At 44.6% G+C, this 27,434-nt stretch overlaps 1 protein-coding gene across 1 annotated transcript in view; it reads right to left on the reverse strand.

The window, feature by feature from the left end:
• LOC101948899 (scavenger receptor cysteine-rich domain-containing protein SCART1-like) overlaps positions 1-26,578 on the reverse strand; it is an 88,572-nt gene extending 61,994 nt beyond the window's left edge. Inside the window, exons 1-4 of the mRNA XM_042855029.2 lie at positions 26,388-26,578; positions 13,314-13,425; positions 12,541-12,659; positions 944-1,143 (exon numbers count right to left, since the gene is read on the reverse strand). Of these exons, the coding sequence (XP_042710963.2) occupies positions 944-1,143; positions 12,541-12,659; positions 13,314-13,425; positions 26,388-26,578 (622 nt within the window). The remainder of the gene's footprint in view (positions 1-943; positions 1,144-12,540; positions 12,660-13,313; positions 13,426-26,387) is intronic.
• Positions 26,579-27,434: the final 856 nt, after the last annotated feature.

A 27,434-nucleotide genomic window follows, 5' to 3' on the forward strand; every position in this document is an offset into this window, starting at 1 on the left:
TCTGTCATTTCAGGCATTCCACATTTTGGAAGACATGACATTTCTTGTGTTTCCAGAGTGGAAAAAAGAGGTTTTATTCCAAGCTGTTGGTGGGAAGACAGCAATGTACGACACTGAAGTAATCAAATATATGGTGAGTGAACAGTACATCTAGGAGTGGTGTCGGCAGGTCAGCTTCCCGGGTGCCCTGAAAAATATGTCCTTCACCAAAATGTGACTGCCTATCTGGAGTTCCTGCTATGGGAAAAGTTTGTAACTATCAGCACCTGGGATTGGGTCAAAATTCATTAGGGAATCGACAGGATGCTGCATTGGCATCCACATGGTTGGTGCCTCCCCATGGCTTTTGATACAACCTATTATGACTGCATGCAAACACACAGAACCCCACCAGCATCCCCATTCCTCCCCCTGCCTCCTCTGGCACAATTCTGGACTGCATTCAAACCCCCAGATGTACTTCAGACAAATGGATCAGATGGACTACACTTAACTGAAATGGACTACAGTTGTAAATGAACTACATTTCAAACCCCCCCCCCCCCCCTGCAGTTCACTGTTTGCTGACGGCTCATTACAACGTCGAGTTGCTACAGAGTGGGAAGACAATATAAGGATTTTATTTTTAACAGGCTGGCATATCTTAGCAAAAATGTGTGCTTTTCCAGTTAAACTTCACTTTAGGAGGCTTGTTTCACTGTTTGCACTTCCCAGTCTCCATTTTGAATTCCACATATAGGGGGGAGGTGGGGAGATACTGATGGATTGCTGAGTATTTGCATGCAGTCATAACAAGTTGTATCGGAAGCTGTGGGAAGACACCAACCATGTTGATGCTGATGAAGCATCCTGTTGACTTGTAATAACTTTTGCATTAGTTCATTAATCAGAAATCCCTCTCATAGCTATATTAATAAACACAAAAATGGAAACAGAAACTTACCCTGCTCTGGGGTGACTTCTGCCTGTTTAGTTTCTTCTGCTGGTTCTGTAGTGGACCAGTCTGCCAGAAGGCTTTGAAAAAGCTCCTGAAAGTATAGCCACAGGATGTGCTGCAGCTGCTCCTGCAGCAAAGCCACCTTGGGGACCTGCTTCATCACCAGAGTCAATTTGGTGGCTTCATCCAGCACCAGCTGCTGGGTCCTATGCTGGATTGTGGGACCAGCAGTTCACCATCCCAGATCTCCAGGTCATTGTGCATAGCTGTTGGCTCTGTGCTAGGCACAATGCCCAGCACCTCATCAAAGTCATCCTAAAATGGGCATGATGGGCAAGTTCCCGGAGGTCTGGTTCTGGTCCCTGGCTTTGCAGTAGTCATCTGAAGTCTTGCATCTGAAGAAGTGAGGTTCTTACCCACGAAAGCTTATGCTCCCAGTACTTCTGTTAGTCTCAAAGGTGCCACAGGACCCTCTGTTGCTTTTTACAGATTCAGACTAACACGGCTACCCCTCTGATACCTGATATTTTATACAATTGTTTTATATACTGTTTTATATATATATATATACTGAGTGACAATTTGGGCTTGTGATTGTAATTTAATAAACTTTTTTTTTGTTTGTTTAAGAGCATATATAACACATTTTTAGCAAGCAAACACAGGACAATATTAATACAACTAGTAATGGGTGAAACATAATAGACAATATGCTTTTAGAGGTCGGGGACCAGCTTGTAAAAAGGTACCAGTGATAGGCTGTTAGGGTTTTTTTAGATTTAACAATTTTTAGCATGTTTTTATTTGCATGTAATATTTGAATGACACGCTTCTTTATATTTTTTTTGTGTTTGTTGTAAAAACTGAGTCACCTTTGTTTTTGACAACAAGCGATTAGTTAGATTGTGCCAATTTAGGCCAAGGGTAACAGAGAAATTAACCGGGGTGGCGGTTATAGTGCATTGTGCTTTTTTTATTTTTGGTAAATAGTACGTGTGATTGCTAGTCTATAATACACGGGCATTATATATACATTTATTTACTGGGGGTTGGCTAGTATTTGCATTTTTTTTTAATATTATTTTTTAGGATGTAACACATACACATTGTTGTACAAAACACGTGTTGCATTTCTTAGTTTGTTTTATACACGTTTTTAATTATGTGTTTTTGCTGCATGGTTTTGTGGTGATAGGTAGGGATAAGCACATGCATTTTTGAAGGTTTTATTTTGTATACTCTTGGGTGTTGGGTGTTTAATAATGTATTTTTATTTTTATTTTTTAGCTTATTGACCCAAAACCCGGGGTAGCTAAAGGGATTTTATGGTCAATTTTGGGAGTGGGCTTATTTTTTATATTTTTGTTTTTATAGATTGTTGTTGAGCAATTTTAATAATAATTTTATTTAATAACAAATTAGGCTTAACTATGCTGGAAACATATTGCATTTATTTATATTTATAAGTGTTAAATAAGGACCTCTTTTGTTGTTTTAAAAGACGCGTTAATACCCGAACATTTTTAGATATTATTTAATTTGTGTTTTAGTGATGCTAAATTAAGAATTTGCATTTTAGTACATTTTATGGCTAAGGAAGCTTTATTTTTTAATTTTATTTGTTGTTTATATAGCAGCTAGGAGGTGGTGTTTAGCCACTGCAACATATTTTATGTTGCTTTTATGTTTTTTAGATTTATTTGTATTAAATTCACAGTATTATTTGCTTGCTTGTGAATGAGACTATTTTGCAGTTGTGACAAGAAACTTAATTTATTTTTAATTACTTTTAGGTTTATAGTATTCATAATTTTTTATTTAAATTTAACTTTTTAAAATATGGTGTTTATTACATTTTGTTTTGTTTTGTTATTGTAGCATTGATGTGTTTTTATTTAGGCTGTTAAAATAGGAAGGGAGTAGGGGGAACATTTGCGTTTTAATTTAGACACGGTTAACTGAGTTTAATTTATACCAATTTTTATTTTTAACTAATAGTAGATTTAACAAGACTTTACTGGATTACTTTGAGTTACAAACAATTTTGTTTTGTTTTTTATTTTAATTGGGGTACTTTTTTGAATGCATAGTTTTTGGTTTAGATTTTGGTGCATGTGTTTGGGGATCATAGTTTTAATTTATTATGGAGTATTGGACAGTATCCCACAATAACTGTTAGTATTGTTTTTGTTTTAACAGGCTTATTTTATTGCTATGATAAATGTGAGTAGCTGGAACTTTAGGTGGTATTTTTATAGAGACCCTTTATTTTAACACCTACTTTTTAGTGGTTTGGTATTTTTGTGGTGTTTATAAGGTGAACCTTAAGTTTTACTCTTTTTTTTAGGCATACATTTGGGTATTTTTTAAGGATTTTAAGAGTTGGCTAGTATTTTTATTATACCATTTTATGAGGATTACTGGATTATGGGTAGGAATTTATGATTGGTTGGTGGGGAGTGAATTATTTTTTAAATATTGGCTTATAAGGAGGGCTGCATTTTTTTATGATTGCTTTAATTATTTGGGCAGTAAAAGTTTTTAGAAGCAGATAAAGCCAGACCTTATAATGGAGTTTTATTTTTTGTGGACTAATATTGTGGTGGTCAAGCTGTGCTTTGTGCTTAGGTTTTGGGATATATATATATTTTTTTTTGTGCAAAGAATTTAAACATTATTATTTATGTAAACAATTTAATTTGTGAAACATGTACCCATTTCAGTTTTTTATTTTTTTTTAATGCGGTATACCAATGGGCTAAGGTGTTTTACTATGGACTAAGGGCCTATTTATTTTTATTTTAATGAGTGACCCCTTTTTTTTATTTTAAGGTACATGACTTGGGGTTTTTGTTTTTTATAAGGCTGCTTTTCTGGGCCTTTGTTTTTGAATTTTGTTGTTTATGTGTTTGATGGCTTGATTAACCCTATACTGGAGAGTGGTTTTATTTTTTTGTAGCTGTTTGAGCTAATGAAAATAATTATGCTGGGTTATATTACAGTTTGTTTTTTTTATTTTGTACCAGGTAACTAGGATTAATTTTTAGGCTCATTGGATGTCCAAACAGAATTTGGAAGGGTTGAATTTTTGTTTTTAGTTTATTACTGCTGCAGATGGCAGTCAAAATTAGAGGCAGTTTATTTGACCAGTCTTTTTTTGTGTTATTTACTATTTTTTGGAGAGCTTTATTAATAGTGCGATTCATGTACTTTACTTGGCCTGAGGACTGAGGCCGGTATGGTATATGGAGCTTTTGTTTAATTCCCAAGGCTTGTATTATTGTTGTAAAGATTTTTTTTTTATAAAGGCTCCCCCATTGTTAGAATCTATTATTTTGGGGGTGCTATATTTATATATACTGCTTTATTAAAAAACTTTTTGGCCATTACTCTGGTGCTATTATTTTTAGTAGGAAATGCTTTTACCCATCCTGAAAAGGAATCAGTTATTACTAATAAATACTGGATTTTTTTTTTTACTTTTTGGCAATTTATTAATACAATTAATTTGAACCCTGTACTATGACCCAAGCCTTTGTTGGTGCATTATGGGTTGCCAGCGTGGAGGACGAGTCTTGTCCCGAGCACACCGCACATAATTTTGCACCCATGTTTTAACGTTATTTTTTATACACTTTCATTTTGCTATTTGCTTTAGCCTTTTAAAAGTTTTTGTTTACTTTTTTATGCATAAACTGATGTGCTACATTAAGTAACTTTTGTTTTTCTTTTCTTTTGGAACTTGGTTAGGGTGGTCTGTAGTGCCATTTGATGGATTAGATGTGTTAGCAAAGACATTTTTTTTTTTTTTTTTAATTTTTGGTTACAACTGCTATGTTATGCTGTTGGGCTTTTGTATTTACCCGATTATTCTAGGTGGCTTTTATACCCATTTTTTTACTGTGTGCCTTTACATGTTGCACCATTAACTGTTTAGGGTTTTTTGTTACCCACTGGTAAATGTATTTTTATTTTTTTGTATATGCAATATTTTTTTATTTGCTGCTTTTTACCCGTTTTTATACCAATCATGTATTTAAAACTGTATTCCCTTCACACAGAAATTACTGATAGCATAAATATACATGGGCTCTGGGGAAATTTTATATTGCTTTAAAAACTGATAAATTGCGTGGAGCTCGGCATGCTGAGAAGATTCATGATTTAAATGTTTTTGAATAACTTTTTTTTTAAGTTAATGGCAGCGTATTTTACACATTTTTTTTTTACTACCATTGCACTTTTATTAGTAAATCAAATGTGCTTTTTTTGGCCCATAGTATTTAATTCTTTTAGTGGGGGTGCCTTTACCAAGGCAATTTTTTGCTCCAGAGTGACCTCCAGACATTTATGTTGGGTTGTTTTTTTTTAATTAGGGCATGTATTAGCATGTCCGGCTTGGACACTGTTTTTGTGGTCACCCCTTTGTTAACTAAAGTAAGCGTCCATTGAGCCATTCGGGTGTTAGACACTTACGTTCACAGGGATTAAAATTTATTTTTGCTTCTTGTAATTTTTTGGATTTATATGCTACTGGCCCTAGCTTTTTATTATTATTATTATTTTGTAATAGTGCAGCAGCCAAGGCCATGTTATTAGCCACCAAACGAATAACAAAAGGCTGTGATTCATTAGGGAAACGCAGGGCTGGAGCTGTGAGAGCACTTTGTTTTAGCAGGGTTAAAGCACAGTTTTGCTTTTTTAATTTTTATTCTATTTTGTTTTTTAGCAGTTTTATAATGGATGAGTTATTTTAGCATATTTATAAATGTGTGGTTTAAGAAAATTGAATTCTTTTAGTAGTACTTTTAAAGAGTGGGCATCGGTAGAGGCCAGCATTTTTACTAGTGCCCTTACCTTCCTTTGATTTACCTGTCTTTTTTTTGTTTATTTAATGACTATGCCCAGGTATATAACCTGAGGTAACACCAACTGAGCCTTGTCTGAGTCTACTTTGAACCCCGTTTTTTGAATTAATGCCAAAACTTTTTCTGTTAGTGTTTGAGTTTGTGCTTTAGTTTCCCCAAATATTAAAATGTCATTTACATATGAAAACACAAAAGGCCTTTCTTGTGGACTCAACTGGTCTAGCATATTCACAACATGCCGATGGGCAATAGCCGGGATGTTGTGATAGCCCTGGGGCAACTGACAAAAGGTCCCATTGTTGCTTTTTTATTGTAAAGGCAAACCGATCTTGTGAGTCCAGATGTAGGAGTATGGCAAAGAAACAGTTGGCCAAATTAATAACTGAGAAATATTCAGATGTGGCTTGCACTTTTTGTATTACCTGTGTTATATTAGTCACAATAATAGTAGTCACATGTTAGTCACAATAGGAGCCATAGGGATGTTGCCCTTATTGATTCTTTTATAATTAATTGTTAAATGACAGGATTGGCCGTTTGCTTTTAGCACTGGCCACACAGGGGAGTTAAAGGGTGAATTCGTTTTTCGAATGACCCCCTGTTGTTTTAATTTTTGGATGGTTTGCACCAATTGGGCCTTTGCCTCTCTCGGGTATGAGTATTGTTTTTGGGAAGGCACAAATTTCCCAAAAATTTTAACACAAGCATTAATTTTACCACAATCTGTTTTTTTTTTTTAGTTTATACTGAGGGGAATTTTAAGCGCCACTTTTCATCTTGTTGAGCTGTAAGTGCAGCTACTGGTCTTTTCCCCCCTAACTTTTTCTAACTTTTAAAGAGTACCTTTAGGCATATTGATTACCACATTGTTTTTGAACAACCCAGAATAACCATATCGGGAGTTTGGATCAAATCCCCTAATGTCTCAAACCCTTGCACCGAAAAGGAGACTTGGGTCCATTCCCATCCGAGACTAGGTTTTCCTTGAAAGGATTTTAAAGCTACCTGTTTTAATTTTTTTATTTTTATTTTTGCTTTTGGGATTGTTTTGATTAAGGATACAGTGGCTTCTGTATCTATTGAAGCTAGTGTAGAGGTATATTTACCCTGCTGAACATACACACATGGTCGTCCCCCAGGATCCCAGGAGATCTTGCCTGTGATCCTCCACCTTTGTGCCCCTACTGGTGGTGGGGGTTCCCCATTTAGTGGGCTCCTCTATTCTTGCCCTGAAAAAGGAAGTGGGGTCCGGGAAGCATTGCATCGAGGAAAAAGAGGGTGGTGCACTAGGAGTTATGCTAGCCATTTCTTTTGGTGGGGTTTGCAACCTCATGGCTTCCCTGACTAGTTCTAATGTAGGGGCTCCATTCCACTGTTCTTGGTTTGCCCCGTGCTGCATTAGTGTTCACCAGGCTATCCGGCGAACTTTATTTTCCGTGTGCCCACCTCCGTCCTTTGATTCCTGGGAGGAGGCTGTCTCATATTGCCAGAGGTCTGGGTATAACTGATCTCCTTGGGTTTCCCCATCCACGGGAGTGGCCTCTAGTATATCAAGTTGCAATGCAAAAGACAAAAATCATGGCATTCTTTTACTTATTTTAAAATGCTAAACCTACAACAAAGTGGTGACCTCAAAGGTCTGTTACTGCCTTGAATGCAGTCCAGACACAAAGAATTTCTGGCTGATGGATCTCTACCAATGGCTGTTAAGCCATTCCTTTCTGCTATTCAAAAAAAAAAAAAAAAAAAGCTAACAAAACATAATCAAATCATACATCAATACATGCTACATTATTATCTTATTATTCTTTATTTTTTATTTTAAATTATACAAAATACAAACAATAAATTCTACTACTATACCCGAACTGACATCATCCTCCATAGAGCATTGGCAGTGCAAGTTCCTGGGGCTGGGACCATCCATTTACTTCTCTAAGACACTGTGCACCAATACTTCGTGCTGTGCTGGTAATTTTGTTGTAGTGAAACTATATGAATTGTTATTAAAATATAGAAAATATAGCAAATAATGACAACAAATGTTTATGAAATGGACTGAGTTTTACATTTTGTACTTCAAAAAAATCCAAGAGCTTCCAGGGGCCTGTGGCCCCTGGCCCAACCTGCTGAAAACTCTCCCTCCTCCCCCAAAAAAATCGGTGGTACCAATTTTTTCCCAATACTACTGAGGAATTGTTTCTACCGTCCCCCCATCCTAAGAATCTCTTGTCCATTAACTGCTACCACATGACATATCTTGGTGTCTCCATGGACACACATAATGGATGTTGAACTTATGGGTTGTTATGTTTCAACAAGTGTCCTTGAAACAGAGTTTGGTGACTTCCCTGAATCCACCAAGGCTTTTACCACCTTTCCCTCCGGTGCTACTAGTTTAGAAGTGAAGATCCCACACTTGACAAGGAAGAATTGCCAGCTTTTCCCCCTGTGCATCTCTACAATTGGAAACAATGGCTGCAAACAGCATTGGTGTTGAGATTAAGGTGACCAGATAGCAAGTGTGAAAAATCTGGATGGAGTGGGGGGTAATAGGTGTCTCTGTAAGACAAAGCCCTGAATATTGGGACTGTTCCTATAAAATCAGGACAATTTGTCACCCTACAAGAGATAGCCCCATGGTCATATGAGGCTGTCACCCCAGACAAACACAAATTGAAGAGGAATAGGCAACATCTTCTCAAAATCCCAGAAGGGTGGGAGATAAGTGGCACTGTGTCTGCCATTTTGCCCAAGAGGGTCCCAGATAGACAACAACCGCATCCCTTAGATATGTCACAACCATAACTAATAGACTTACCATTGCCTGGCAACAGTGGCACTGCTGATATATCAGGGGAGACCCGGAGGTGGAAGCGACAGATCCGGGCACTTCCGAGATTAATTGAACACTGATAGTTTGCCAGAAGCTGGGATTGGGTGACAGGGCATGGATCACTTGATGATAACCTGTCTGTTCATTCCCTTTTGTGCACCTGCCATTGGCCACTGTTAGAGAACAGATTACTGGGTTGATGGACCTTTGGTCTGACCCAGAATGGCCGTTCTTATGTTCTTATAGTTTTATGCAGTGCTGATCTGTTAGAGTTCAGACAGTGGCTTGGAGTTATCACTAGATACCACACTTTGCTCTTCATATGCACATCACTTAATCACAGGGGACGACTTGATGTGCTTAAAGTTACACCTGTGTTAAAGAGCTTTGTTGGAAGGGAGCTTACATTAATTCCCATAGTCTGATGGGTTGATTATTAAGATGGCCATGTTGTTTTTACATCCCTTCATGAGTAGGCCCTGATGCATTTGTGTCCACTCCCTCCTTGAATCCCATATTTATTTAAGGCCAGACTGTGCAACACTGGTGAGCCCTTGCTCATAGGAGTCGTCCCACTGACTACACAGCCCCACTGGGACTGCTCCAGTCACAAAGGGCTCAGTAGTGTCAGGAAGAGAGATGGGCAACAATTTTCAAATAAGAATGTTTTAGGTCCTAATGAAAATGGCCATGAAATTATTTTAGGCTTGCTGAAGTTCTTTATTTTTGTAAATTTTCCGTAGATTTTGTGGATGGAAATTGAGGCCTATTGCTTGAGCTACAGCAAATAATCATTTTCCGTTTTTCTGTTTCCAGTTTTCCTTAGCTGTCCTTAGCTGCTGTTTTATTCAAGCTCATACACACGCTCATGGTTTGTTGGATTATGAACTTTTAACTAGACACACGTGTGAAGACGATATTCCTGTTCCACAGAGCCAAATTAAAGCCAACAAAAGCAGAGTTGTAACCAGACTTGATTAATGCTCTGACCATGTATTAATACACTGTTCATGAGTGGAATCCGTGGCCACCTTCTCTTTCTGTAGGGTACGAATTATGCCCATTGAAGCTACTGGGAGTCGCTCCACTCTGCAGGGAGAATAGGGTCCCGTGGTTTCACATGAAGCATTCCCCATAGCATGTCAGTCTGGTTACCCAGGAATCCCAGTGGAATTCTTTGCTGTTTCTCTTTTGTAAAATTTCACTTTTATCATGAGATCAAACTCCAGCTAATTCTGTTTAATTTCTTGGGAAGTTCACATACAAACCTCAAATAAGCTGCTCCAGAAAATTCCTTGCTCTAGAATTCCTGGCTCCTACTTTCCCAGGCACAGAGACGTTACAGAGCTATCTGTGATCTGTACATACCAGGTGTGATACCACGGTTTGCTCTAGCAATGCATTTGAGGTTTCTAAAATCTGATTCTCATCTTCAACTTCACTGGTTTATACTTCAGCTCCAGAACAGCAGTGTTTCACACTGCAGCAACTCACAGACATATGCTGCTACTGGACAGTTTAATGGCCCAACACATGGATCATTCAAACCCTACTGAAATTGGCCCAACACATTTAACACACACAGCACAGTAGCACTATTTTAAATTATATGGACTGTGCACATGGAATTATTCACATGTTCCATGCAGAGGCACGGAGCTGGACCAGGGGGATAAGGCTAGAGTTCACAATACAGAGACCTTCCCCCCCTCTTTTTTTTTCTTCCTTTAGCTTGTTTGTTTATCAGGAATTTTTGAGCATTGAAGCCATTAGTGTCACTAAAACCAACTCTGGGCTCACAGTGCTACAACAATGAGATAATTTATAAAGTACTCACAATCAAATAATCTTTGATTATTGCACATGTATAACCTCTCTCTCTAAGAATCATGCAAAGGAGATAATCAGAGACAAATTTAGTTTAACTCTTGCCCTTTGTCTCATTGACTTCTGGAATAAAACCCTGTTTCTAGTGGAACTGAAACTGACTTCCTAGTTCCAGTCTGCCCAGCTCAGTAAGTGAAATAGCAGGCACTTACCCATGGTGACCTGAAGAAAGAGGAGAAGCAGCCAAAGCAGCTGAGTGGCGAGATGTCCCTTCATTGCCATCCTGACCCCTGTCTCCTACTGACAGTGCCCTGGTTGCACCTACACACCTTGCCAGGGCTCCTCTGTGTCTGACAAGTGACAACAAAGCAGTCGCAGAGAAATATATAGATTCAGAGGCTGGCATCAGCTGCCAGTAGGAACCAATAGAAACAATATTCACCTTTTTAGACATTATCAGAGGGCTTATCTAAAACTTTATGTACCCAAAACATCCAATACAATTCTAAAACTCCGGCTGTAACCATATATGAGTGACGAGTCCGCTTCTGATGTCATGTTCACTTCAGTCTTGGATCATCATGCAACCAACCTCCTTAGCACAGGGCAGATCATGTGAAAAATGATTCTACCTTATTAGGCAAATAAATGCAGAGCCTCAAATGCTGCTCGCTTTATAAACCTATTAGAAAATTTGAGGGGGAAAAAACCTCTAAAATTCAACTCCACAGAGCTGTGCGGGTCCAATTGCAGCCATGCTACTAGAGCTGGAATGTTACCACTGGGATCAACAGTATCAGAAATGCAGAGAACAAGCCCTGCTCCTGTTGTGGAACCCAAACTGCTCAGGGCTTCCTGAGTGGAGCAGGAGAATTGGTGCATTGGTAGTAAGAGTGTGTCATAGAGCTTCCTTCTTCAGATATGACCATCAGTGGCTGCAGTCTTGTAGGCTTGTGCTGAGTGCACACTGATTGAGTTAAGAGTAGAGCTGGTCTGGGATTTTCCAGTGAAGCAGGGGGGGGTTTGGTCAGAAAATGCTGATTAATCAGCAACAAAATGTTTTACGGAAATATATCAGTTTTGATGAACTTCTGACCAAACACAAGCAGTTTCCAATGGAACCCTGTCTGGTTTGCTATCAGCTTGTCAGACAGGCTGCTTCCAGAGTCTGTGGCTCCAGGGCTGCCCCACCACCAGGAAGTCAGGAACCCCAGGATCCAAGGCTCAGGGGGGCCCTATCATGCAGACTGCCCTGGGGCCAGAAACCCCCAGGCCTTCCAGGTTCCCCTGAGCCGTAGCTAAACTGGGAGTCTGGGAGCTTTGGTTCAAACCAGGGCTTTCAGGTCTTCCAGACTGCTATCGGGGAGCCAGGCATCTAGAAGCCCTAAAAGCCATGGATGAGCCAGAAGCCTCAGACACTGGGCTCCCAGGCTCAACTTCCATTAGACATTTCCAAATCAGCTTCTTTTTTAGATTTTTTCTTTAGTGGGAAATTTCAACTTTTTGTTCAGAAATAGAACGATTTTTTTTCCGGCCTGATGGAAAGGGGATTTGTCTCCACTTCCCCTGAATGCCCCCTCCCCCAGTGACTAATGGGTAAGCAACAAGACAGAAGCACCAGTGAATGAGGCAGCCTGGCAGTCCCAGTTGCCTGAATCCTCTGATCTTCCCCACAGCAGGTCCAGCCTGTGCAGCAACAGGGTAAGCTACCCCCAACCCATGCGCCTCATCCCTTCCTAGTCTGTCTCCATGGCACAGTCACTCCTTAGCCTCTCTGAGGCTTCCAGGGATAGGGTCAGATATGGGTGGAGGCTCTGATGACAATGTTGCAAGTCCAAGTTTAGCTGGGATGAGAGATCCTATGGGCAGCATAGGACAGCCCTCTGCAGTCACTAGGTAAGTGTCTTGCCCTTAGCCTGAGCTAATGAGAGCTTGTCCTCATGATGCAATATTTTTAATTGACAACCCCTGCCAGAGAGTAGGGTCTGAATTGGCCACTCACCTGGTCCCCGATCCTTGAGCCCAACCAGACCTCTTGCCTCATCCTCCATCATCTGGTCAGCTGCACCCACGATGGAGTAACGAAGACTAATCCAGCCTGGCTGGGGCCCTGCAAGGAGGCATAGATGGCCAGCAGCACCATCTTCAGGAAAGATCTTCTCTGTCCCTTGCAGAAGAACTGGACAAAGACCTAAGCCCAACAGGACAGGAGATGGTGTTATGCACTGGCTGAAAGTCAGCACCTTCCCAGCTCCGGCTGTGTTCATGTAGCTGAGGGCCTAGCTGTCCAGGGACCAGTCCTGAGAGACAGAAACGTCAATCAAGTGTATCATTCTGTTTTTGGTGCATGTTTCCTTCTGTTCCCATTGGTAGCACAGTGGGCAGAGCCCATTTTGAATCAATGGTCCAAAGGAAGAGCAGGGCTCCCTCTAGTGGCTGGAGGGTTCCATCTATCATGGAAATCATGTGACCCTTCTGGGCTCTGGGATTGGCTTCCTGTTAACTAAAGGGACTCATCCTGAGATACTCCCACTCCCCCTGGGGCTGTGCTTTGGTCCTGGGAACCAAACTGGCAACACCCTAGCCTGAAGCCCCTCCCATGTGTAGGGTGACCAGATGTCCGAATTTTATAGGGACAGTCCCAATATTTGGGGCTTTTTCTTATATAGGCACCTATTACCCCCCACACTCTGTCCTGATTTTTCAAACTTGCTCTCTGGTCACCCTACCCATGTGGACCACGGTACTGCCACGCCCCACACTGTCAGCTCATTGTTTAGAAGTCCCATTGTCCAGCTGGGTCAGCCTCAGAAGAGCAGGTTCATTTCTGAGGACGTCCTATTACCTGGTTGGGTTCCTTATTCCTCTGGTGCAGCAGCAGCTCAAACAGATGGTAGATCTTCTCCCAGGTCTGCTGACTGGTGTCCTCTTCTGGGCCACTGATGTACAGAGAGCAGCTGCTCCATGAGGTGCCCCATTGTGGGGAACTCAGATGAGTTTTAAAGGAAGGAGAGGGAAATCTGTCAGCATGTTGCTTTTAGCCCCAATATCTCTGGGCAGGGAGTCTCTCCCCTCCCAGTATCTGTGCAGAGGGTCTGGGAGAGGATTGAATACAAGAGCCCTAATTCTCTCTGCCCTCAAGGGAACCCAGAGCAGAGGGACTGTGGCAGGTCTCTCCATGAAGACTTGCTCCCCGCAGCTGCCCCCAAGAGTGAGGACAAGAAGGGACCATGGGCTGAGTAAGAACCTGCCTGGAGCAGGGTATGGGGCATGGATCCCTAAATGCCCTTGCCCCCTCCCCAGCTCTAGAGACCTTGATGAAGTAGAAGTAGTGACTATGAGGACAATCCCCCCCCAGCACCTCAGAGTCTGTTGCAGAGAAGGGTCTATTCCCCCAGGAACCTCCCGTATCTCAGGGTCTTCCTAAGAAGAAGCCAGTGACTCTCACTTGAACCATTGCCAATGCAAGCTGTGGGGGTTGCACCTGCGGGCATGGACAGTGCACAGAGACCGGCTGCTTCTGGGAGCCACCTGAAGTAAGCACCACACAGCCAGAGCCCGCACCCTGAACCCCCTCCTGCACCACAACCCCCTGCCTCAGCCCTGAGCTCTCTCCCGCACCCAAACTCCCTTCCAGAGGCTGCGCCCACACCCCCTCCTGCACCACCACCCCATGCCCCAGCCTTGAACCCCCTCCCGCACCCAAACTCCCTCCAGGAGGCTGGACCCCACACCTCCTCCTGCACCCAAACCCCTCATCCCTGGCCCGACCCCAGAGCCCACACCCCCAGCCAGAGCCCTTACACCCCCACCCCAACCCCCTGCCCCATCCCAGTGAAAGTGAGTGTGGGTGGGGAAGAGTGAGCGACAGAGGGAGGGGGGATGGACTGAATGGGGGGGCTTGGAGAAGGGGTGGGGCAGGAGGCGGGACAAGGGTGTTTGGTTTTGTGCGATTAGAAAGTTAGCAACCCTAACAGAGAGACTGAAGTCTACTCACTGGCAGGAGGTCCTAGGACAAGCTGATCCCAAAGTCCCCCCTCGCCATCCTCAGTGCTGTGTTCCCGGGGGGGCCCATCCTTGCAGAGCTGTGGGGTCAGTAACAAGGCCCTTCAGTTGATTTGCACAAGCAGCTCCCTCCTCTAGCCCAGGCAACACCCCCTCCCAGGCTAGAGACTGAACTGAACCCAGGAGTCCAGGCTGCCATTATTGGAGCAAGGGCCTGGGAGTCAGGACTCCTGGGTTCTATTACGGGGTTTCTTATTGTCTTGTGGGATGTTGAATAAGTCACTCCCCCTCTCTGTGGCTCAGTTCCCAGCAGTAAAATAGGGACCTAATACATACCCACTATTGCAAAGTGCTGTGAGATTTACCCAGTAAGATCTGCTCTGTCAGTGCTAGGCAGTATTTGATCAGTAAAGGTTAGATCCAAATTCCCAGAGCGAGGAGTGTTTGGAGCTGGGGGTTTCAGTTCAGCCTGGTATAAAGAGAGGGGCCCAACCATGGCATTTGGCAAGAAGGATCAGCCCTTCCTGGGTAGGAAGATGAGCTAACAGGGCTTTCTATCTCTAGTAGAAATAGATTTCCAGGTCTACGAGGCCGGACTGAGATTCACATCACGAAGGCACTCAATGACCAGAAACCCCACAACAATTTCCAGTCCAGTTAGTAACAGAGCATCTAAATCCAAGAGAAAATGAAAGGCAGCAGGAGACAGAGAATCCCTGGGAAATTCCAATCCTTGATTCCAAACCCAAGATGTTTTATTGTCTTTGGATGTTGACAGCAGGAAATGAATCTGGATTTGTGCCCCAAACAGCAATCCTCCATTGTCCTTCTGAACTCCAAGGACTTTAACATTTATTACCTCAGTAAGTTGCACTACTGCCAGGAGGTAAAGAAGTGTCTCTATCCCCATTAGACAGATAGGGAAACTGAGGTATGAGAAGGTATCCAAGGTGATGGCAGAGCCAGAAAAAGAAGCCAATAGCTCTGATTCCTGCTCTAACCAAGAGACCACAATCCCCCCAGAGCCAAAACTCAGGAGTCCTGACTCCCAGCTCCCAGCTGTAATCATTACACCTGACCTCCTTCACAAGCTGTGAAAAAGCCTGTGTTCCCAACAGTCCATCCTCTGTAGCTCTTTCCATTTCTTATAAGCAGAGCATGTTGAAATGGCTGCACAGACACTCTGGAATGAACCCTCACAGCCCCCCAGGGATTTACAGACGAAGAAACTAAGCCAGAGATAAGTGAAGATATGAGTCTAAGGTCAAATGGCCACTCAGTGACAGAGTTCAGAGCAGAACTCAGTAGTCCTACCTTCCCTGTGGACACTGTGCCCAACCTCACAGAGGACTAATCCTACATTTCAAACTAACCAACACAGCTCAAATATATATTGAATGCTCCCAATATAGTGCTCACAAACCAAGAACTGTTCATAGGAATTATTCAGCAAGTATTTTGGAAAAAAACTAATGAATTCAACCCACAATTGCCAGTTAAAATTCTAAATAGCCACTTCACTCTTTCTCTCCATGCCTTGGAGTATATCAGCATTTTCGATTCTTGGGCATATTTCACAGACTCTTTTCCCCTTTGTTTCTTCTGCCCATATTTCCCGCCATTCTTCTCTTAACTCATTTTTAAACTCCAGTTTACTAATTTGCCTATACACCTCCAATATATTGGTATCTTTGTAATTTTTCCACAGTATTTTCTCCAGCTTTCACTTTTTGCCTTTTTATAGTCCTTTGTGTAACTACCTTACTTCTTTTATACTTCATTAAGTCCTCGTTATTCATTGTACTTTTTGCTATCTAATATACCTTATTCCTTTCCATAATTTCTATTTTACTCTCCTTATTCCATCACAGTACACATTTTCTATCCTTAGGATAAGTGTGTACCCTAGGTATAGCTAGGCTTGCTGCCTTTATAATTCCCTTTGTGATATCTCTATTGAACTCCTCAATATTCTTACTTATACACTGCTCATTTACATATTCAACACTTAAAGAGTTCCCAATTAGCTTTTCTTAGATTTCAAGTAGGGACACAATCATCGCCTTCAATATTATCCTTTCCTTGGCATATAATGAGTGTTGGGAAGTGGTCCCTTCCCATTCCCTACTCTATAGATTTCCCAGCTACATCTTCTTCCCAGGTCTAGACAGGAGAAACTTCCATCGGCTACATTTAACCAGGAAGTTACTCCAGCATTCAGAATTACTAAATTATTTTCATCGGCAAATTGCTCTAACAGTTTCTGTTTTTTTTCCTGCTTTCCCACAATCTGTTATGATTGTTTAGATCTCCACATACAATATATCAGAGGGGTAGCCATGTTAGTCTGAATCTGTAAAAAGCAACAGAGGGTCCTGTGGCACCTTTAAGACTAACAGAAGTATTGGGAGCATAAGCTTTCGTCGGTAAGAACCTCACTTCTTCAGATGCAAGACTTCAGATGTCTTGCGTCTGAAGAAGTGAGGTTCTTACCCACGAAAGCTTATGCTCTCAATACTTCTGTTAGTCTTAAACATACAATATACGGGCTCCTAAGTAATCATCATGAGGTCCTTTACTTGACTAGGTCTGTATTTCTGGCATGTTTCACCAGTTTTAATGTTTTTTTCTATGTTTGCATTCATTTGAGGCTGATATAAAACATCTCTAACCCTCCTTTTACATTTTCCTGTTCTGAACTGTCCTTTGTGTATCCTATTTAACATATCTTTCTGTAATGCTTTTGGACAGAGGTGAAAGTAAGCCGGTACAGTCCGGTACGGCATACCAGTAAGAGCCGGTACACAGCCAACCATACTGGCAGGTCCGCTGATGAGGAGGGCCAAAAGGGGCAGCTTTCCTGGGGCCGGGCAAAAGGGCCTGGGCCTCTTTTAAATCACTGCCAGAGCCCCGGGGTAGCACCAGCAGCGGTGGTAGCCGGGAGCCCAGGGCCCTTTAAATCGCTGCTGGGATGGGCAGCACTGAAGGGCTGGCCAGAGGAGTCTGGCCCCAGCCACACCCCTTTTGCCCAAGGCCCCGCCCCTTCCAGTTGAGCCACCCCCCCTCCCCCCCCCAGCTTGCTGAGGACCCCGGCCACCCTACTTACCAGTAAGTCCCTTAAGTTACTTTCACCCCTGCTTTTGGAACAATTATTCTGGTGCCCTTGAACAGATTTCCATCTAGTAAAGAAAGTTCTCCTTCAAATGGATAGTATGGACTGGGTATATAGTGCCCAGACCATTCTGTGCATATAATATGGATGACTCTTTGCAAAGTCTCATCCTCACCTGTGGCTTTGGCAATTTCATTCCACATTCTGTCTGTGACTGGGAATATTTTCTTATGAGGTTCACATGCACATCATGTCCAATTCCTCTTTAAATTCCTGCCTAAGGACTGCATTCCTGTATAGTGGGTCTACTAGGTTCAATCAACTATATCTTATAGTTTGCTGACAACTTTTCAATCCCATTAAAGACTTCTTAAAACTGGTCCTCAGTGTGTGTGATCCCCTGCCCCTCTAAAGAGTACACTGACTTTATAAGGCCCAGGGTCTGACAGATTTTCAACCCTAGCATTGGTACCCTTTTCCCTTGGACAATTACAAACGTTATTCTTTCTACATTGCTTTACTTCAAGCTCACATACACCAACAGGGGGAATCAGCTCCCCACTGTAAGCTCTGAGCTTTACCTGTTTTTATTCAATGAGCTATGCTTTTTTTCTTTAAGTCCTGCTGTCCTATGCCCAGCGACAAGGTTACACACTGGCCAGTGAGTCCCCAAATACTCCTAAATCCCCAGGCAGCATCCATAATAAGAAGCATCTTTATCCATTCATGTGTGTTTAGCTACATCACTGCAACAATATGTCTGTGAAATGGACTCATCGCAGTTGTCCACGGCTCTATGATCTTCTCACGAGTTACCTTTCTGTGCTGTACATGGGCACACTGCAGACCTACATTTATCTTCCCTCTCACAAGTGCTGTCTGTCATAAGACCATAGCAGTTCTTTGATGTCTGCATTGGCTTCTTATCCATGGCAGGGTGCGATTCAAGGTGTTTCTCTATAAACCCTTCTGTAGTTTGAGTCCTGGATAAATCAAGGACCCACCTCTCTCCCTTTGTGACATCTGAGATCCTCCCGCTTACTTTTCCTGGATTTGGATGTCTGGGGGCAGGGTGCTTATTCCTCACACTGGTGGGATAAATCCTGATTTGCTGACCCCCAGGACAGAATCAGGCCCCTTGTTTACTCACACGTTTACCTGACATGCTGCTAGTGGGGCCTGTGAAGGTCTGTCTGCTGTGACAAGAGTCTCAATGCATTATTATTTGTTAAATAATTTATATTCTCCTAATTCCTGGGTCTTCCCCCAAGACCAGGCATTTGGTGCATTTTATTTGAAATGAAATAAATAAATGCAAAGGCTAGTCCTTGGCTATCTGTGGGGATGTTTGTCCAGTGATCTTGATTCACACACACGGGAAGCTATGAAACAACACATGTGGAATAAAACACACAGAGCCAGAGATATTGCCTCAGGCATTTAAAAATAAAGCCCTAAATATTCCCCCTCAAGTTGTGATCACGCTTCTGAACGTGTAGATTTTAGGTGCAGAAACCACAGCGTATGGCAACTTGCCAACATGAGACATTAACTCCCTCCAGCAGAGCCCAATCCAGGAAGAACGTGGTTTCTCTCCCTCCGCTCATTTCCCCCATTCAATGTCACTTCTAGTAAAACACTGTATAAGCTACAAATCTTCAATACACTGGTTTAATGAGTTTGTGGGCATCCTGGGGGTATGGCCACCCCGACCCCCTATCCCAGCACTTTAGTAGCTAATGAGATCCGTAGAGATCTCTCTAATTGTGGGGACTGAGGGCCAGGTGGTTCAGGTAGGTTTAGTCCATTTAGGAGCAGACAGGGGAGGGAAAGTGGGACATTGAGGAACAGAGGCCTCTAGGGTTCTGACAGGCATGTTGGTGGAGATCTGTCAGGAGGCAGGAGCCCCAAGCTTGAAAGGAAATTTTATAGCAGCTGAAGTGGAGCTAGAGGGCGTGTTCTCCCAAGGGCCAGGTGAACTGCGTCAAACTGACGTGGTTAAGTATCAGAGCAAAACAGGTAATTAGAAGAATAGCCAGAATTTTCCTGAGGGGCCGGGGTGGCTCATTTGGAGGTATCCCTGGGGCTGAGCACATTATAGGGGGACAGAAAGTGTGAGAGTCTCCCTGGGATTGTCACATTCATCTAAGACGCTCATTCAGAAATGGATTTTGTGCCCAGTGTCTCTGGGTCAACAGCCAGGTTCCCTCTGTGCTGGGCAAAGGGGGGCTCAATGGCATATCGCAGATCCCCCCTTCCTCAGGGGCACAGATGGAAGCTCCCCCATTGCACAGAGTTATAGGGGGATTTCCCTTCTTGGGACTATCATCTGCCCGAGCTCCCATCAGCCCCGGCCTCCTCTCACCACTCCTAGTCCCCACCGCAGGGCCAGGGGTCTCCATGCTGGATCAGTGGCATGTGTCACTCCAGCAGCTCTCCATTGTGAACTCGGCCTCCCTCACAGTCGCAGAAACTCAGCAGCCCAGCCTCGTTCAGCAGCTCCATGCGGGGTTGGGGCAGCCCTGGTGGGGTCCAAAGTAGATGATCCCACACATAATGCCTGCACCATGGAGCTGCCCAGCCAAGGGAGGAACTGGGGGCTGCCAGGGCTCTGGAGGGGGTTTCCATGCAGTTCCCTGCGGGATGCCACTCTAGGGGGTTCGAGCCCTGGACAGACTAGGCAGACTTGTTCAGCCTCTGCCCTGAATCCTGATTGTATTGATGGGCAGCTCCAGCAAGGGGCCCTGAGTCCTATTAGCCTGAAATGGCCAGTTTTTTCCCAGGGAGAAGGCAGCCTGAACCAGGTCAGTGTATTATTATTACATCCCTGAATCTCTCTACTGCCCCCACCAGAGAGATCAAGACAGTGAATTTATAGCAGTGTCTATGGCAGTGGTTCTCAAACTTTTGTACTGGTGATCACATAGCAAACCTACGAGTGCGACCCCCCCCTTATAAATTAAAAATACTTTTTTTCATATTTAACACTATCATAAATGCTGGCGGCGAAGCAGGATTTGGGGGTGGAGGCTGACGGCTCGTGACCCCCCGTTGTAATATCCTTGCAGCCCCCTGAGGGGTCATGACCCCCAGTTTCAGAACCCCTGGTCTATGCAAAACAGGAGGCAGGGGTTAGCTGACAGGTCCCACATCACCTACCACTGGCAAACAGAGAGGAAGCTGAATGGAAGATTCATAAGATGGCACCAGCTACATTTGAGCAGTTAATCATAGAATATCAAGGTTGGAAGGGACCTCAGGAGGTCATCTAGTTCAGCCCCCTGCTCAAAACAGGACCAATCCCCAACTAAATCATCCCAGCCAGGGCTTTGTCAATCCGGGCCTTAAAAACCTCTAAGGAAGGAGATTCCACCACCTCCCTAGGTAACCCATTCCAGTGCTTCACCTCCCTCCTAGTGAAAAAGTTTTTCCTAATATCCAACCTAAACCTCCCCCACTGCAACTTGAGACCATTACTCCTTGTTCTGTCATCTGCTACCACTGAGAACAGAATCTCCATCCTCTTTGGAACCCCCTTTCAGGTAGTTGAAAGCAACTATCAAATCCCCCCTCATTCTTCTCTTCTGCAGACTAAACAATCCCAGTTCCCTCAGCCTCTCCTCATAACTCATGTGCTCCAGCCCCCTAATCATTTTTGTTGCCCTTGGCTGGACTCTTTCCAATTTTTCCACATCCTTCTTGTAGTGTGGGGCCCAAAACTGGACACAGTACTCCAGATGAGGCCTCACCAATGTTGAATAGAGGGGAATGATCACATCCCTCAATCTGCTGGCAATGCCCCTACTTATACAGCCCAAAATGCTGTTAGCCTTCTTGGCAACAAAGGCACACTGTTGACTTATATCCAGCTTCTTTTCCACTGTAACCCCTAGGTCCTTTTCTGCAGAACTGCTGCCTAGCCATTCGGTACCTAGTCTGTCGCAGTGCATGGGATCCTTCCATCCTAAGTGCAGGACTCTGCACTTGTCCTTCTTGAACCTCATCAGATTTCTTTTGACCCAATCCTCTAATTTGTCTAGATCCCTCTGTATCCTATCCCTACCCTCCAGCGTATCTATCACTCCTCCCAGTTTAGTGTCTTCTGTAAACTTGCTGAGGGTGCAGTCCACACCATCCTCTAGATCATTAATGAAGATATTATTATCATTAATGGAGCAGCCTTGGGGAATCCGCCACCTGCTGACCGTCAAGTGCACTTGGACAACATCCTGGTCCAGGCAGGAACCATAGAGCTAGCTCTGGAAAGGCTGAGGAATGTGTAGAGCAGCTCTGCTGAACAAACCTACAGCTCCCTCTGCAAAGTGCAAACTGTTCCAAAGGGAACCTTTCCCTGGGGGTAAGTGGCCATCCCATGGACCCAGGGAACATGGCTGCAGGGGCAGAGTGGCCATACCCCCATAATGCCCATCAGGTCATTAAAACAGAGTGATAGTGGCCCAAACACAGCCTGAGGAGATGGGGTATTTGTCCCCTGCTGACATGGCACTGCTCCCCATGGATTCAGCGAACTAGTCTGGAGTCCATCAATCATGTTTCTGAAGTAGCAGATTGTTTCTCATTATGAGAACCCTCCAAGTATGTTTATGATGGTAGCCAGCCTGGGTTCACCAGGATTATTGCCAGCAAGTATGGATTGGATGAATGGACTATAAGGTGGATAGAAAGCTGTCTAGATCGTTGGGCTCAACGGGTAGTGAGCAACAGCTCAACGTCTAGTTGGCAGCCGGTATCAAGCGGAGTACCCCAGGGAACTGTCCTGGGGCCAGTTTTGTTCAACATCTTCATTAATGATCTGGGTGATGGGATAGATTGCACCCTCAGCAAGTTTGCAGATGACACTAAGCTGGGGGGAGAGGAAGATACGCTGGACGGTAGGCATAGGGTCCAGAGTGACCTAGACAAATTGGAGGATTGAGCCAAAAGAAATCTGATGAGGTTCAACAAGGACAAGTGCAGTGTCCCGCACTTAGGATGGAAGAATTCCATGCACTGCTAGAGGCTGGGGACTGACTGGTTAAGCGGCAGTTCTGCAGAAAAGGACCTGGGGATTACAGTGGCTGAAAAGCTGGATATGAGTCAACAGTGTGCCCTTGTTGCCAAGAAGACTAATGGCTTATTGAGCTGCATTAGTAGGAGCATTGCAGCGATCGAGGGAAGTGATTATTCCCCTCTATTCAGCACTGCTGAGGACATATCTGGATAGTGTGTCCAGTTTTGGGACCCACACTACAGAGAGGATGTGGACAAATTGGAGAGAGTACAGTGGAGGGCAATGAAAATGATTAGGGGGCTGGGGTACATGACTGACGAGGAGAGGCTGAGGGAACTGGGCTTATTGAGTCTGCAGAAGAGAAGAGTGAGGGGGGATTTGACAGCAACCTTTAACTGCGGGGCGGGGGAGAGTTCCAAAGAGAATGGAGCTAGGCAGTTCTCAGTGGTAGTAGATGACAGAACAAGGAGCAGTGGTCTCAAGTTGCAATGTGGGAGGTCTAGGTTGGATATTAGGAAAAACTATTTCACTAAGAGCACGGTGAAGCACTGGAATGAGTTACCTAGGGAGGTGGTGGAATCTCCATCCTTAGAGGTTTTTAAGGCCCGGATTGACAAAGCCCTGGCTGGGAAGATTTATTTGGGGTTGGTCCTGCTTTGAGCAGTGGGTTGGACTAGATGACCTCCTGAGGTCTCTTCCAACCCTAATGTTCTATGATCCATCACCTAGATCAGTTCCTCTGGCAGAGACTTCACAGAAACAATGGTGAAAGGACTCTCAGGCCTGGTCTACACTACGGGGTTAGGTCAAATTTAACTGCGTTAGGTCGATTTAAAAATGATCACGTCCACACAACGAACCCTGTACCATCGACCTAAAGGGCTCTTAAAATCGACTTCTGTACTCCTCCCCGTTGAGGGGAGTAGTGCTAAAATCGACCTTGCTCGGTCGAATTTTGGGTAGTGCAGATGCAAATCGACAGTATTGACCTCCGGGAGCTATCCCAGAGTGCTCCATTGTGACCACTCTGGACAGCACTTTGAACTACGATGCACTAGCCAGGTACACATGAAAAGCCCCAGGAAATTTTGAATTTCATTTCCTGTTTGGTCAGCATGGCGAGATCAGCAGCACTCAGCAGCACAGGTGACCATGCAGTTCCAGAATCGCAAACGAGCTCCAGCATGGACTGAAAGGGAGAAACTGGATCTGATTGTTGTATGGGGAGTAGAATCTGTGCAAGCAGAACTCTGATCCAAAAGAAGAAATGCAAATATATTTGCCAAAATCTCACAGGGCATGTTGGACAGAGGCTACACCAGGGATACCCTGCAGTCCCGCGTGAAAGTTAAGGAGCTCAGGCAAGCCTACCAAAAGACAAAGGAGGCAAATGGTCGCTCTGGGTCAGAGCCTCATACATGCCGCTTCTATGAACAGCTGCATGCCATTCTGGGGGGGACGCTACTACTATCCCACCACCGTCCGTGGACACCTGCAAGGGGGCAGGGGGGGAGTCTCATGGAACATGGAGAAGGATTTTGCAGATGAGGATGAGGAGGAGGAGAATGTGCAGCAGGCAAGTGGTGAATCTGTTCTCCCCGGCAGCCAGGAACTTTTCATCACCATGGAGCCAATACCCTCCCAAGGTGGGATCCCCAACCCTGAAGCCGGAGAAGGCATCTCTGGTGAGTGCGCATTTGTAACTGCAGTACAGGGTTTAAAAGCAATAGTGTTCATGGTCACCTGGTTGAAATAGGGGAATTTTTGTAAGGGAACAATAAAAGGATCCCGTTCATGCTGGGCTGTTTGCGTTTGGCTAAAAGGGATCATCCTGGAGAATAGCCATGGGGTGGGGTGGGGGTAGGTGTGTGCTGCACATCTACCCAAATACTGCAGCCCCTCCTTTTAAATGTGAAACCCAACCCACTGTTTGCTCTGGGAAAGGGGGGTGCTGCAGTTTGAAAACATCCCACATGTTATGAAGGCGTAAGAAGCCAACCCAATTTTACTCACCCTTTTTATCTCCCCCCCCCCCCCCAGGTGCAAATGTTTCTATGCTCCTCCTATCATCTCCGTCTCTGTGGTTATCGCAGATTAGAAGGCGAAAAAAACACACTCACGGTGACATGTTTTACGAGCTGATGCAGTCCTCCTGCACTGATAGGGCACAGCTCAATGCATGGAGGCATTCAATGGCAGAGGCCAGGAAAGAATTGAGTGAGCGCGAAGAGCGGAGGCAGGACGCGATGCTAAGGCTAATGGGGGAGCAAACAGACATGCTGAAGCATCTGTTGGGGGGACAAACTGACATGATGAAGCGTGTGTTGGAGCTGCAGGAAAGCCAACAAGAGCACAGACCCCCCCCTGCATCCACTGTATAACCGCCTACCCTCCTCCCCATGTTCCATAGCCTCCTCACCCAGACACCGAAGAACACAGGGGCAAAAGGGGAGGCTCCAGGCACCCAGCCACTCCACTCCAGAGGATGGCCCAAGCAGTTTGATTTGTAGTGTGGCTACAATAAACAATGTGGCCTTGTCCGTCCCTCCTCCACCACCCCACCCAGACTACCTTGTCTGTTATCTAATTTTTTTTTAATTATTAAAGAAAGAACGCATGGTTTCAAAACAATAGCTATTTTATTTCGAAGGGGGAAGAGTGGTTGGCTTACAGGGAATCAAAATCAACGAAGGGGGCAGGTTTGCATCAAGGAGAAACACACACAACTGTCACACCAAAGCCTGGCCAGTCATTAAACTGGTTTTCAAAGCCTCTCTGATGCGCAGCGCGCCTAGCTGTGCTCTTCTAATCACCCTGGTGTCTGGCTGCTTATAACCGGATGCCAGGCGATTTGCCTCAACCCCCCACCCCACCATAAAGGTCCTCCCCCTTACTCTCACAGATACTATGGAGCACACAGCAAGCAGCAATAACAATGGGAATGTTGGTTGGGCTGAGGTCTGACCTAGCCAGCAAACAGCGCCAGCGAGCTTTTGAACATCCAAATGCACATTCTACCACCATTCTGCACTTGCTCAGCCTATAGTTGAGCTGTCCAGGCTGCCTGTGTAAGGCTTCATGAGCCATGGGAGCAAGGGGTAGGCGGAGTCCCCCAAGGATAACTATTGGCATTTCAACATCTCCAATAGTAATTTTCTGGTCTGAGATGTAAGTCCCTTCTTGCAGCTGCTCGAACAGCCCGGAGTTCCTAAAGATGCGAGCATCATGCACCTTTCCCAGCCATCCCACGTTGATGTTGGTGAAACATCCCTTGTGAACCACCAGTGCTTGCAGCACCATTGAGAAGTACCCCTTGCGGTTTATGTACTGGTTGGCAAGGTGGTCCGGTGCCAAGATGGGGATATGCGTTCCATTTATCGCCCCACCACACTTAGTGGATGGCTTTGCTGCAATGGGGTTCCCTATGACCTGCACATTTCCCAGAGTTACTACCCTTGATAATAGAACGTCAACGATTGCATTGGCTACTTGGATCACAGCAGCCCCCACAGTAGACTTGCCCACTCCAAATTGATTCCCGACTGACCAGTAGCAGTCAGGCATTGCAAGCTTCCACAGGGCTATCACCACTCGCTTCTCAGCTGTCAGGGCAGCTCTCATCTTTGTATTCCTGTGCTTCAGGGTGTGCTTCACAGGGTTCCATGAAAGTGGTCTTACACATGTGAAAGTTTCGCAGCCACTGTGAATCATCCCATACTTGCAACACTATGCAGTCCCACCAGTCTGTGCTTGTTTGCCTGGCCCAGAATCAGCGTTCCACTGTATCAAACAGCCCCAGTGCTGCCATGATGTCCCAGTTGCCACAGCCCGTGCTTTCAGGAATGTCTGTGTCCATGTCCTCATCAAAATCCTCCTCGTGCTGGCATCTCTTAGCCCGGTTCTGCATATACTCAAGGATAATGCGTGAGGTGTTTACAATGTTCGCAACAGCAGCGGTGACGGTGAGCTGAGTGGGCTCCATGCTTGCCGTGGTATGGCGTCTGCAGGTGAGCAGGAGAGCAGAGTTGCAGCAGAAGTGGTGGATGACGATGGTTAGCACCGCGAAGATTTCTGACAACTTGGAGAAATTTGCTATGGAGACTGAGCTCATTTACAAGAGCAGGAGAGCAGAGTTGCAGCGGAAGCTGTGGATGACGACGGCTAGCAGTCCTACTGTACGGTCTGCTGACAGCAGCACCCAGGACACAACAGCAGCGGTGACGGTGAGCTGAACTGAGCAGGCTCCATGCTTGCCGTGGTATGGCGTCTGCATGGGAAAAAGGCATGAAATGATTGTCTGACGTTGCTTTCACGGAGGGAGGTGCGACTGACGACATGTACACAAAACCACCCATGACATTGTTTTTGCCCCCATCAGGCATTGGGAGCTTAACCCAGAATTCCAATGGGCGGCGGAGACTGTGGGAACTGTGGGATAGCCACCCGACTCTGTAAGTCGATTCTAGCCACTGTAGTGAGGACACACTCCGCTGACTTAATGCACTTAGTGTGGACATATGCAATTGACTGTATAAAATTGATTTCTAAAAATCCATTTCTATAAAATCGACCTAATTTCATTGTATAAACATACCCTCAGTTTTTTTCTCCTTAATCCTATGCCCCCTTCCCACAAGCCTTTAGAAATTCTATGGCAACTCTCCAACCCCTGTGCGTTTTAAAATAAAATACAGACGCCTCAGTAGGGGTCTCATAAACTACAAAGAAGCCTCAGTATGTTTCTCAGTCCCCAATAAGTTTAAGTCTGTTCACAGAGGGCGGAGGTACTGTGAAAACAGAATTCCTGTCCTATGGAAAATTCACATATTTCAACAAAG

Source organism: Chrysemys picta, chromosome 1 (assembly GCF_011386835.1).
Source record: "Chrysemys picta bellii isolate R12L10 chromosome 1, ASM1138683v2, whole genome shotgun sequence".
NCBI classification, from domain to species: Eukaryota; Metazoa; Chordata; order Testudines; family Emydidae; genus Chrysemys; species Chrysemys picta.